Here is a 14,350-nt window from a genome sequence, read left to right on the forward strand (position 1 = left end):
TTAGCGCATGCTTACTTTTACCGCATGCCTTTGGAGTCAGAAGAGGTTTTAAATAATTAGCCCCCGGCGGCAATTCAAGGAAATACAGTAGGTTGAAAAGGAGTTGCAAATCACTGTATTCTGTTTCTGCGATAATGTAGTGACTTGTCCAGGGTGTACACCGCCTTCCGCCGGATTGTAGCTAAAATAGGCACCAGCGCCCCCCGCGACCCCAAAGGGAATAAGCGGTAGAAAACAGATGGATGGATGGATGGATGGATGTATTCTGTTTTTACGTACGATTTACACAACATGCCAACTTTATTGGTTTTGGGGTTTGTAATTGAATCCAACTAGTGTGTTTTTGTCGGCAACAGAGCTTTTCTATCCCATCACCTTCTCCATTTTCCCACAAATAGGTCTCACACATAGTCTCTACTAGGTTTGAAGGGTTATTTATTGACAGTATGTTATGTTATGCCACATAAGTCTGCCAGCCATACAAGGAAAACAAAGATGAGAGCAAAAAGAAAGCAAAGTGTTCATGGTATGATGTTGCCATCTAGTGGTAGTACTGGGTAAAGCACAAGCACAAATAAGAGACTATCTACCCATCAGGTATTTCCTGCTGTTTTTCTGAGGCCTAAGAACAATAATGAAACATTTTGGTGCGAAAATACAGAAGAGTAAGCCGTAGCTGGAGGCGAGGATGGCGAACACTTCCACCGCCACGACGTACTTCCCCGGCGAGCTGACGTAGGCGGGAACAAACGCCACCCAGACGGCGCAGAAGATGAGCATGCTGAAGGTGATCAGCTTGGCCTCGTTGAAGTTGTCCGGAAGCTTCCTGGCGAGGAAGGCCAGGAGGAGGCAGGTGCAGGCCAGCAGGCCAATGTAGCCCAGAACCAGGGAGAACCCCACCACAGAGTCCATGGCACAATTGAGGGTGACCTTTGCCCCTAAGATACCCACATCATAGCCAGGATGTGGCGGGCTGAGGGATAACCATATGGCACAGATGGTCACCTAAATGATATTGAAATAGTTATTGTAAGACATCATAGGACATCTAATCCATGAATCATCCCCACCTGTATACAAGTAAACAAGCCGATACTTCCTCTCTGTTGCCAAGGACTGAACCATTTGATGAAGTTTTTGGAACTGGAGTGAGCAGAGCGGAAGGCCACCAGGACCACCACTGTCTTAACGAGGAGGCAGGACAGGCAAAGGACAAAACTTATGCCGAAGGCGGCCTGCTGGAAGCGACAAGCCCAGGCTGAGGGACGGCCGATGAAGAGCAGCGAGCACAGGAAGCAGAGTTTGAGCGACACGAGAAGGAAGAAGCTCAGTTCGGAATTATTGGCTCGGACCTGGAGGAGAAAATTAGAATAAAAAAACGGATAAGGGATGTGGACATATACTGTACAGAAAAATGTACACCGTTTAATAGGGCAAGGAGATATGGACTAACTATAGTTCGGTTGGTAGAGCGGCTGGCCAGCAATTTGAGGGTTCCAGGTTCGAGCCCCGCTTCCACTATCCCAGTCCCTACCGTTGTGTCCTTGGGCACAACTCTTTACCCACCTGCTCCCAATGCCACCCACACTGGTTTAAATGTAACTTAGATATTGGGTTTCACTATGTAAAGGTGCTTTGAGTCACTAGAGAAAAAGCGCTTTATAAATATAATTCACTTCACTAAAAAGTATAATCTCGATATATTTTCATTTTATATTGGATATATACTGCACAGGCCAAAAGTTTGGACACACCTTCTCATCCAATGGGTGTTCTTTATTTTCATGACTATTTACTTTACAGATTGTCACTGAAGATTGTCACATGAGGAGTTATGCACTTGCCAAAAAAAAAAAGGTGAAATAACTGAAAACATGTTTTGGTAACACTTTAGTATGGGGAACACATAGTCACCATACTAAAGTTGCTTTATAACATGCAAATTAGTAACATATTGGCTCTTAATTAGTTATTATTAAGCACTTATTAAAACCTTATTCTATTATACAACCAGTAAGAGTCTTCTCTCAATAACCTCAGAAGTATTGCTTATTAGTAACCTTAACCCTAAGCCTAACCCTTATGTGTTCCCCTAGTGTCCAAATAACACTATATTGAGTCTTTGTTACTTTAATAATCAACTAATTAATGGTGAATATGTTCCCCATAGTAAAGTGTTACCCATGTTTTATATTCTAGTTTCTTCAAAATAGCCAGATTTTGCTTAGTTTACTGCTTTGCACACTCCTGGCATTCTCTTGATGAGCTTCATTCCAAAATGCAGGCATTATCATCACTACTGTCTGATTACAATCAATGCAAGATTTGAGAATGAGCTAATACACCAACTTATATTCTAGTCTTCATGAAAGAAAGGTGTGTTAAACATGCTTGTATTATCATTAAACACATTTAATTTGTTAATAAAAATGTCTCTTTCATAAATAAATAAATATAAATTACTGTATATATATTTGAATGAGGTAGACCCCTTCGACTTGGTCAAATTTAAAGTAGTTTGCCTAAAGAAAAAGTGTGGCCATCACTGCTCTTTAGGATAACATGTGGGTCTGCAACCTGCGGCTTTAGAGCCTCATTTGGCTCTTTAGCGCTGCCCACTTGGCAGAAATGCATTGTGGGTCATGGAATGCTAACTGCTATATGCTATATGCTACTGCCGTAGCTATTAAAATGGATTATTTCATCGTTGGCAGTAACTTATAAAAACTGAGAAGGGCTGAACAAAAATGGCACCGAAAAGGATATCATGTACTGCAGATTACAAGCTGGACGTAGTGAAATATGCAGCAGAAAACGACAAGAGGAAGCGGCGCATAACTTTGGAGTTGGCAGAGTTTTTTAGAGGTGACATCGAGGAAGAAGATTTCATGAGATTTATTGATAAGGAGTGACAGATTGTTTGTTAAACGTATAGCATGTTCTATATGTTATAGTTATTTGAATGACTCTTATCATAATAAGTTACGTTAACATACCAGGCACGTTCTCAGTTGGTTATTTATGCCTCATATAACGTACACTTATTCAGCCTGTTGTTCACTATTCTTTATTTATTTTAAATTGCCTTTCAAATGTCTATTCTTGGCGTTGGATTTTATCAAATAAATTTCCCTCCAAAATGCGACTTATACTCCAGTGCGACGTGTATCTGTTTTTTTTTCCGTCTTTATTATGCATTTTCGGCCGGTGCGACGTATACTCCGTAGCGATTTATAATCCGAAAAATACAGTACTTACTTACTATGTGGACACCGATAAGGTTGGGTGGGATTTACCCTGGATAATCTTAGTGTAGAAGGGGCCTGAGACACTTACATCATATGTCGACTTCATTTTTTGAGGCTCCAGACAGATTTTATTTTTTTGTATTTTTGGTCCAATATGGCTCTTTCAACATTTTGGTTTGCCGACCCCTGGGATAGAATAGAAAAGAATAGAATGGACTTTATCGTCATTATATTTGCATATAACGAGATTAAAGACTCCAATTTAAGGTGCGGTAGTGGGAACAAATATGGGGTGAAATAAATAACACAAGAGGTAGTAATAAAGGAAAAAACTAACAATTGAAATAAACAGACTACTTTCCAATAAAAATAATAAGCAATCCTGTACAATATACAAAACACTATAGAAATACAAAACACTGTATAATATACAGCAGGGGTCACCAACCTTTTTGAAACCAAGAGCTACTTCTTGGGTACTGATTAATGTGAAGGGCTACCAGTTTGATACACACTTAAAAAAAATTGTCAGAAATAGCCAATTTGTTCAATTTACCTTTAATAAATAAATCTATATGTATAAAAAAAATGGGTATTTCTGTCTGTCATTCCGTCGTACATTTTTTTTCCTTTTACAGAAGGTTTTTTGTAGAGAATAAATGATGAAAAAAACACATAATTGAACGGTTTGAAAGAGGATAAAAAACGAAAAAAATGAAAATTAAATATTTAAACATAGTTTATCCCCTAGAGGGGGGGGGGGGGTTGCCCACATCTGAGGTCCTCTCCAAGGTTTCTCATAGTCAGCATTGTCACTGGCGTCCCACTGGATGTGAATTCTCCCTGCCCACTGGGTGTGAGTTTTCCTTGCCCTTTTGTGGGTTCTTCCGAGGATGTTGTAGTCGTAATGATTTGTGCAGTCCTTTGAGACATTTGTGATTTGGGGCCATATAAATAAACATTGATTGATTGATTGATCTTCAATTTCGACTCTTTGAAATTCAAAATTCAACTGAAAAAAATGAAGAGAAAAACTATTTAATTTGAATCTTTTTAAAAAAATTAAAAAAAGAAATGGTGGAACATCATTAGTAATTTTTCCTGATTATTTTTAGAATTTTGATGAAAGGTTAAAATCAAATCTGCACTTTGTTAGAATATATACCAAATTGGACCAAGCTATATTTCTAACAAAGACAAATCATTATTTCTTCTAGATTTTCCAGAACAAAAATTTTAAAAGGAATTCAAAAGACTTTGAAATAAGATTTAAATTTGATTCTACAGATTTTCGAGATTTGCCAGAATAATTTTTGGGGAATTTTAATCATAATAAGTTTGAAGAAATATTTCACAAATATTCTTCGTCGAAAAAAACAGGAGCTAAAATGAAGAATTAAATTAAAATGTATTTATTATTCTTTAAAAATAATTAAAAAAAAAAAATACTTGAATATTGATTTAAATTGTCAGGAAAGAAGAGAAAGGAATTTAAAAAAAAATTAAAAATCCTAAAATCATTTTTAAAGTTGTATTTTTTCTCAAAAATTGTCTTTATGAAAGTTATAAGAAGCAAAGTAAAAAAATAAATGAATTTATTTATACAAGTGAAGACCAAGTGCGTAAAATATTTTCTTGGATTTTCAAATCCTATTTGAGTTCTGTCTCTCTTAAAATTAAAAATTTCAAGCAAAGCGAGACTAGCTTGCAAGTAAATAAATACAATTTCAAAAATAGAGGCAGCTCACGTGTAAGTGCTGCTATTTGAGCTATTTTTAGAACAAGCCGGCGGGCTACTCATCTGGTCCTTACAGGCTACCTGGTGCCCGCGGGCACCGCGTTGGTGACTCCTGATATACAGTATTTAACGAGTATGTCCATGCAAACTCCCCACTGAATAAATGGAACGAATCCTACCACAGGCGTGTGTCTGTAGTGGAGAAAGACCACAAAGACAGCAGTGGTCACCATGGCGCCCGACACGGCTCCCGCTGTGAGGGTGATGCCCAAAGTCTCGTTGAAGGAGAGGAAATCCAGCTGGCGAGGGAGGCAGGCCGTCCTCTCCGTGTTGGACCAGAATTGAACCGGGCAGCGCACACAGGAGGCTGAGCCTTTAAGACACAAAAAAGGTGAAATTGAAGACAGAGAGAAAAAAAAAGTAGACTTTCTTGACTTCCCTCACCAGTTGTATTGCTTATCTCCCCATCAGCACATTGGATGCAGTCAAAGCAGCAAATAGGTTCTCCTTTCCTGCTGGCCACTCTGGTGCCAGGTGGGCAGCTCTCACTGCACACGGAAGAAGGCACCTACAGGTCAGAGGTTAAATCCATTATATGAACGTGCTACGTCAAAGAAGGATTAAAGACAATATTGCCTGGACGGGTGGAGCATAGGTCAGGGGAGAAGCTATTAAATGTCGGTGCAGACCTGAATAAAGGTGCAGGGTGTTTTATTCCATTTACCTGACCGGATCCTGTGCTCCACTGGATAGCCGATTCGTTCAAATGGATGTCAAATCCGTCCACGTGACCAATCACAACAAGTCTCAGGTGTCCTTCAGGGGTCGTCTGCCAGTTGACGAGGTCGTACTTCGCCGCGATGTCGCCTCCTTGGAAGTGTAACCCATCGCCATGCGGGGTGCTGACGTGCACTCTGTCCAGGTGCTGCAACAGCTGAATGTGACGATTTGTTTTAAGGGCCTGTTGGCTTCTTTGTGTGGGGGGTCAAGTAAACAAAATAAGCAGGGCTCTCTGTCAGAAGTGATACGGTTTGCCACTAGAGGGCGCCAAATACAAGCGTATGAGTGCAATCTACCGTTCAATCCATTACATGGCGTTAAGTACAGTCGTGATCAAAAGTTTACATACACTTGTAAAGTTTCCAATAATTTCTACAACTCTTATTTTTTTGTGATAGAGTGATTGGAGCACATACTTGTTTGTCACAAAAAAAAAAAATCATGAAGTTTGGTTCTGTTATGAAGTTATTATGCTGGGTCAAAAGTATACATACAGCAATGTTAAAGGCCTACTGAAATTAGATTTTCTCATTTAAACGGGGATAGCAGGTGAATTCTATGTGTCATACTTGATCATTTCGCGATATTGCCATATTTTTGCTGAAAGGATTTAGTAGAAAACATCCCCGATAAAGTTTGCAACATTCGGTGCTAACAGAAAAGCCCTGCCTCTACAGGAAGTCGTAGATGATGACGTCACATGTTGATGGCTCCTCACATATTCACATTGTTTTCAATAGGAGCCTCCAACAAAAACAGCTATTCGGACCGATAAAAAAAAAAAACGAGTTAAAAAAAAATAAATACGATTGCATTGGGACGGATTCAGAAGTTTTTAGACACATTTACTAGGATAATTCTGGGAAATCCCTTATCTTTCTATTGTGTTGCTGGTGTTTTAGTGAGTTTAACAGTACCTGATAGTCGGATGTGTGCGTCCACGGGTGTCTTGACGCGCATTGTCTCAGGGAAGTCGACGGCAGCTGTATGGGCGGCACAAGCTCAGCTGATATGCGGTAAGAAGCGACTTTTTACCACAATTTTCTCACCGAAACCTGTCGGTTGACATTTGGTCAGGATCCATGTTAGCTGTGATCCATAGTAAAGTTTCACCTCCGTGAATTTTAAACAAGGAATCACCGTGTGTTTGTGTGGCTAAAGGCTAAAGCTTCCCAACTCCATCTTTCTACTTTGACTTCTTCAATATTAATTGAACAAATTGCAAAAGATTCAGCCACACAGATCTCCAAAATACTGTGTAATTATGCCGTTAAAGCAGACGACTTTTAGCTGTGTGTGTGCGTAGCGCTCATACTTCCTAACAGCCCGTGACGTCACGCGTACATGTCATCATTACGCGAAGTTTTCAAGAAAAAACTCCCGGGAAATATAAAATTGCAATTTAGTAAACTAAAAAGGCCGTATTGGCATGTGTTGCAATGTTAATATTTCATCATTGATATATAAACTATCAGACTGCGTGGTGGGTAGTAGTGGGTTTCAGTAGGCCTTTAATATTTAGTTACATGTTCCTTGGCAAGTTTCACTGCAATAAGGCGCTTTTGGTAGCCATCCACAAGCTTTTGGCAAGCATCTGGTTGAACTTTTGACCACTCCTCTTGACAAAACTGATGCAGTTCAGCTAAATATGTTTTTTCTGACATGGACTTGTTTCTTCAGCATAGTGCACACGTTTAGTCAGAACTTTTGGAAGGCCAATCCAAAACCCTAATACTAGGCTGATTTAGCCATTCCTTTACCACTTTTGACGTGTGTTTGGGGTCATTGTCCTGTTGGAACACCCAATTGCGCCCAAGACCCAACCTCCGGGCTGATGATTTTAGGTTGTCCTGAAGAATTTGGAGGTAATCCTCCTTTTTCATTGTCCCATTTAAAGCACCAGTTCCATTGGCAGAAAAACAGGCCCTGAGCATAGTACTACCACCACCATGCTTGACGGTGGGAATGGTTTTACTGGGATTAAAGGTCTCATATTTCTGGGTATTGTGGCCTAACAGCTCAATTTTTGTTTCATCTGACATCACATGGACAAATATCAGACCTTCTGGAGGACTTTTTTTCGGCCAGATGGAACAAAAATTCTTTACAAATGTGTGTAAATGTTTGATCGCAACTGTCTATATTTGTCATGTCATACTTGTTCACTTATTTACTATTCATGCAACACAAAAACAGCTGTATCAGACCAGCATAAACATGGTGTATGGCACAGCTGTCTTAACCTACCAGTAATCATTTTATTATGCTTCTGTAATGGTTAAATACTATAGAGAAGTTAATGAACTAAACTTATATGTTTAATGCTGATTACATCATTTTCCCCCCAAAATTTAAATAAAGTTAAAAAATAGTTTTAAATCACTTTTTGTTAATAGTTTTATATTATTAGGATCCAAAAATAAGCAATAGATTTTATTTTGTTTTAAATACGTCTATAAAAGATTTTTATAAAAGTGTATATTTACATTTTTTATAGTAGTGGGTCATCCACTACTATAAAATATGTCAAGCGCAGCTTATAATAAGTATCTTTAGCCATTTATCCATTTTGATGCTACACTACAAATACAGTACCTTCCTTATAATGTGAGTTTGTATACGATAGTTATCATAAAAAACATAATAATAATAATGTGAATAATAACAATACAATGTTGTAAAAATGTGTAGAATAAATATTAAATTCTAATATTTCTGTCATTAATATTCATTTTGATAGTAGGTTAATATAGCTAATAAAGACGTGTGTTGACTTCATCATTATTATTAATACTGTGAATAATAACAATAAAATGTTGTAAAAATGTGTAGAATAAATATTACATTTCAACATTTCTGTGAAGATTTGCGTCAGCCTGTGACACATAGTCGTTTTGATAGTAAGCTAATATAGCTAAAAAATAATTCCACAACTACTATAAATATGTACAATACTAATTTTTTTAATTAAAATTTTTGAATTTAGTAATTTTGTTTTCTGTTTTACTTACAGCATGGGTGTCAAACTCTGGCCCGCGGGCCAAATTTGGCCCGCCATGTAATTTATTTTGGCTCTTGAGACAATATTAAATCAACATTAGAGCTGGCCCGCCGGTATTATACAGCGGCGGTGCATTCACCGCTAATTCTAATACTTGCCAATCCTCACAATTTTCTCAGGAGACTCCCGAAAGTCGGGGTTTGGTGGGAGCCCGAAATAGTCAGGGCTGCATGGGATTCTGGGTATTTGTTCTGTTGTGTTTATGTTGTGTAGCAGTGCGGATGTTTTCCCGAAATGTGTTTGTCATTCTTGTTTGGTGTGGGTTCACAGTGTGGCGCATATTTGTAATAGTGATACAATTGTTTATACAGCCACTGTCAGTGTGACCTGTAAGAATGCCTTGCAGTCACTGACACGTGCTTGCAGAAACCTTACAAAACATGTGGCTGAGACTGTATGCTGTGTATTTGATGAAAAGGTGGATGCTATGACTTGTGTTCATAAAGGCCAAATACAGAAATGTCTGGAATGGTACCCTGTTAGTACAAGATGTAGAGGGCATCAAAGGCAGTGTCAACACGGCACCCATTGAACATTGTTGTTTGGGTGAAAACTGACAGATGTTCGCGGGAACGATTACCCTTGAATGATTGCCTTGAACATCCGGAGTCTCCCGGAAAATTTGTGAGGGTTGGTAATTATAGCAAATATGACGCTGTCAAGCACCATTCATATAAAACTCGCGAGCCACACTAACACTAAATTTACATATCAAGGTGCGGGCCGCAAAATAACATCTCACGGGCCTCAATTGGCCCGCGGGCCGCGTGTCTGGCCCCCATGCTTTAAAGCAAGTTATCCATCAATTTGTATGTTAAATGAAAAAATATATAATATATATAAATATACATTAATATCTATACGGACTGAAGGCCTGACTTACAAAATGTTTGCGTGTATTAAAACGTATGCATACTTGATAGCACATGCAAAACTAATCTACTAAGCGTGTGCAGAGCGGATTGTGTCTTAAAGTGGGCAGAAAAAGTGTGCAATCCATGTCTGTTCTCATCATTAATATACTGATCATCAAAATTCTCACAATTCACAATAGACGATGCAAATGTATTATACTTTACGCGCAGTGTGATTATTCAACCATTTTTGGAGCACTATTTTGCGTTTTATTTGGCATGTTTGAATAGGACACTCAAACTGACAGTTCCACACACGGCTGTGAGTGAGGAGTGCTTGTGCTGCAAAGACACATGATGGACAGAAAATCATCCGCCCTACTAGTATGTTTCGACATATTTGGACAGTGACTTAAGAGTCTGATTAAAACAATTTCAATTGATGCTTTTTGGTGTCATTTAATATATATTTTTTAATGGCATTCCTTTTTTCACATCGGATATATATTACAAGCGTCTATCCTCGTGATAAAAACTTATTGAAGTATGCACTTTTTGCAAGTTGAATACAGTAAGTGCAGCCTCCCTCCCCTGCATCTTCAGTGTAAAAACAAAGGGAAAATAAGAGGTGTCAATGTAGATGACTGGTTGTAAAATGCCAATAAAGACTGGTAGATGTCTCCTGCATGTTTAAAAACATAGCAAAATGCCACAGGTAGCAACATGATAACATGAATGTACAGTAATTGAGAATATTTCAATGTTGATAGCCGTATTGTACACACAAAATCCTGATTTAAATAAGTCGGTCTGCATCACTTTTCAATTTGCACGCGCAGTCTTAGTAGATCACACACAACACGACCACTAATAGTACCGTATTTTTCGGAGCATAAATCGCTCCGCAGTATAAGTCGCACCAGCCGAAAATGCATAAAAAAGAAAGAAAAAAACATATATAAGTCGCACCGGAGTATTAGTCGCATTTTTGGGGGAAATTTATTTGATAAAATCCAACACCAAGAATAGACATTTGAAAGGCAATTTAAAATAAATAAAGAATAGTGAACAACAGGCTGAATAAGTATACGTTATATGACGCATAAATAACCAACTGAGAACGTGCCTGGTATAAGAGTCATTCAAATAACATATAGAACATGCTATACGTTTACCAAACAATCTGTCACTCCTAATCGCTAAATCCCATGAAATCTTATACGTCTAGTCCAGGGGTTACCAACCTTTTTGAAACCCACTTCTTGGGTACTGATTAATGCGAAGGGCTACCAGTTTGATACACACTTAAAAAAAATTGCCAGAAATAGACAATTTGCTCAATTTACCTTTAGTAAATAAATCTGTATATATAAAAAAATGGGTAATTCTGTTTGTCATTCCGTCGTACATTTTTTTTCCTTTTACGGAAGGTTTTTTGTAGGGAATAAATGATGAAAAAAACACTTAATTGAACGGTTTAAAAGAGGAGAAAACAGGACAAAAATTAAAATTAAATTTTGAAACATAGTTAATTTCGACTCTTTAAAAGTCAAAATTTAACCAAAAAAAATAAAGAGAAAAACTAGCTAATTCGAATCTTTTTGAAAAAATAAAAAAAAAGAATTTATGGAACATCATTAGTAATTTTTCCTGATTAAGATTAATTTTAGAATTTTGATGACATGTTTCAAATAGGTTAAAATCCAATCTGCACTTTGTTAGAATATATAATAAATTGGACCAAGCTATATTTCTAACAAAGACAAATCATCATTTCTTCTTGATTTTCCAGAACAAAAATTTTAAAAGAAATTCAGAAGACTTTGAAATAAGATTTAAATTTCATTCTACAGATTTTCTAGATTTGCCAGAATAATATTTTTGAATTGTAATCCTAATAAGTTTGAAGAAATATTTCACAAATATTCTTTGTCGAAAAAACAGAAGCTAAAATGAAGAATTAAATTAAAATGTATCTATCATTCTTTATAATAAAAAAATAATAGTTGAACATTGATTTAAATTGTCAGGAAAGAAGAGAAAGGAATTTAAAAGGTAAAAAGTGATATGTGTTTAAAAAATCCTAAAATCATTTTTAAGGTTGTATTTTTTCTCTAATATTGTCTTTCTGAAAATTATAAGAAGCAAAGTAAAAAAAATAAAATAATTAATTGATTCAAACAAGTGAAGACCAGTCTTTAAAATATTTTCTTGGATTTTCAAATTCTATTTGAGTTTTTTCTCTTAGAATTAAAAATGTCGAGCAAAGCGAGACCAGCTTGCTAGTAAATAAATACAATTTAAAAAATAGAGGGAGCCCCCTTGTAAGTGTTGCTATTTAAGCTATTTTTCGAACAGGCCAGCGGGCGACTCAACTGGTCCTTACGGGCGAGCTGGTGCCTGCGGGCACCGCGTTGGTGACCCCTGGTCTAGTCTCTTACATGAATGAGCTGAATAATAATATTTTATATTTTACGGGATTGTGTTAATAATTTCACACATAAGTCGCTCCTGAGTATAAGTCGCACCCCCGGCCAAACTATGAAAAAAACTGCGACTTATAGTCCGAAAAATACGGTACACACTATTTTATAGATTGCACAAACTGCGTAGTGTGTCGTGTTTAACAGCCCTGTTAAAAAGTTTATTTGTTTTTCTACTGCAGAAATAGAAACAGGGATCAAGTGGAAGAAATGTATTCAATGGATACTTCACGTTAAAGTACGGCATGTGCATTGCAGTGTTTACCTGCGCAAGGTTGATGGAATGGTGAGAGGAACAGGTGGTGGTGCTGATGTTGGTGCTCTGGCAGGCGAGGAGGCTGTGGAGGGCGTGCGCTGCAGCGTAAACAGCCAGATAGACGTTGTACGACTGACGGAGCTGCGAGGTGTCAGTAAAGGGCTTCTGCACCGTCTCCAGGGACTCTTTCCCGCTGCAGAGTGGCATCGACGCCCTCACCACGGATGGCTTGTCAGAGGAGGCCGCAGACACATTTGATGGATGCTTTGAGCGCCCCTTGAGTGACGGAAACGGCAGACTGCATTCAAATTGTTCTTCCCAGAATGCCTTTAAAAACTTGTCGTCAGGACGATAAATGGGGTTCAAACTTCGGAGATAACTTGCAAATCCGGGTATGGTGGCGCTCTGGATCGCAACGCCTACGATTCCACGTGCGACCTGAGCGATGGCAGCGTCTTGGAGATCAGCGTTGGTACTCCAAGACTCACTGGCCAAAAACTGTTTGTCCGTCACCTAAAAACGGGGGGAGAGGAAAAATAATGAGAACACGCGCAATACAAGACCTCCTTGTTCTATTCTTACATTTCTCTTGGCCAGCTCCAGAAGAATATTCTTCACATGTCCAAACCAGGTAACAATCAGAATCACCCTGGCTTTAGCAGCTTGAATGCTATTTGCCACACGTTTGACATCCGCCTCATTGTATTCCTGGTGGATGATCTGTTTAAACTCCACACACACCCCTTTGCCCATAATCTCCTCTTGGAATACCTGCAATATGCATCAGAAAGACACCCACAATGAGTAACACGCGAGACAAGACACAGTAAGACAATGCAATCAAAGCAAGCACCTGTAGGGCTAATTGACCGTAGTCATTGTTAATAACCACGACTCCTACCCACGTCCACTTAAAGCGAACGGCCAGCCTCGCAAAAGCCCCCGCTTGGTAAACATCGCTGGGGATGGTTCTGAAAAAATTGGGGAACTTGGATCTGTCGCTGAGGCAGGGACAGCTGGACACGTAGCTGATCTGAGATGAAAGACATGCTCTTTATTTGACGTCAACATGCTTCTATGACCAAAGTGCTCCATTTTCAACTCACAATCGGCACAGAGAGTGGGCCCAGGGTCTTGGACACTAGAATGCTGGATGTGGACGACGCAGGACCAATCAGCAACAACGCAGACTGCGTTCCTAACCCCGGAATTTACACACCTGTTACTGTTTGACCCACAATCGGAACTTAACATCCACACATACCCGATTTCCTCGCTGATGCAGCGGTTGTTAGGTCACAGTTCTTTGTGTCCCCTGCAATCAAAGACAATGCAGCCTGCAGAACCCAAGGGTATCCCAAACAGCTGTTGAGTACGTGGTAGCCCAGAGTGACTCCCGGGAGAAGTGTGCTGTTGGCATTGATCTCCTCCACCGCAAACACCATCGCATACATGGATTTCAATGAGAGCAGATGGACGCTGTGCAAAGTGTAAGAAGCAATAGAAGTAAATAAATGCAATTAAATAGATGCAGTTCTATACATTTCGAATCTGCAGCCTATCCCAGCTGCACTCAGGGGGAGGACTTTGACAAGGTTCACCTCATCGCAGGGCGAACACAGATAGACAACATTCACACACTAGGACCAATTTAGCGTTGCCAATCAGCCTATCCCCAGGTCTTTGGCAGTGGGAGGAAGCCATGCAGTCAGTCTCGGGGAGAATGAGCCAGTCTTTTGAGCGGCTCCTTGAAGAGCCATAAATCCTATCTCTTCAACGAAAAATGCTAATCAGAGATCCTCCTCCATATGACAGGAGCACTTTGCAGTTTTGAAGAAATTGCAGTACTAACCTTGAACAGAATGAAGTCACGGGTCAGTGGAATGTTGTTTATCACCAGCATTTTAAACCTGATTCAAAGGGTTTTCAC

At 38.9% G+C, this 14,350-nt stretch overlaps 1 protein-coding gene across 1 annotated transcript; it reads right to left on the minus strand.

The window, feature by feature from the left end:
• Positions 1–523: 523 nt before the first annotated feature.
• LOC133537135 (extracellular calcium-sensing receptor-like) lies at positions 524–13,865 on the minus strand. Its single transcript, XM_061878023.1, has 10 exons — positions 13,707–13,865; positions 13,527–13,610; positions 13,274–13,453; positions 13,003–13,191; positions 12,430–12,933; positions 5,711–5,920; positions 5,431–5,554; positions 5,166–5,359; positions 1,071–1,352; positions 524–1,005 (listed from the first exon to the last, which is right to left on the minus strand). Exons 1-10 carry the CDS (start codon positions 13,863–13,865, stop codon positions 583–585), a joined length of 2,349 nt encoding a protein of 782 aa, XP_061734007.1. The 3' UTR covers positions 524–582.
• Between the last annotated feature and the right edge of the window lie 485 nt (positions 13,866–14,350).

The sequence above is a fragment of the Nerophis ophidion genome, linkage group LG18 (genome assembly GCF_033978795.1).
Source record: "Nerophis ophidion isolate RoL-2023_Sa linkage group LG18, RoL_Noph_v1.0, whole genome shotgun sequence".
Classification (NCBI taxonomy): domain Eukaryota; kingdom Metazoa; phylum Chordata; class Actinopteri; order Syngnathiformes; family Syngnathidae; genus Nerophis; species Nerophis ophidion.

Bases quoted from the DNA above. Each gene is read 5' to 3' on its own strand.
- LOC133537135 (XM_061878023.1), bottom strand. From the start codon at position 13,865: ATGGTGTTTGCGGTGGAGGAGATCAATGCCAACAGCACACTTCTCCCG. The intron at 5,555-5,710 runs GTAAATGGAATA...TCTGACCTGTAG, and splicing joins GGAGCACAGGATCCGGTCAG to GTGCCTTCTTCCGTGTGCAG. The intron at 1,353-5,165 runs GTAGGATTCGTT...TTTCTCCTCCAG, and splicing joins ACTACAGACACACGCCTGTG to GTCCGAGCCAATAATTCCGA.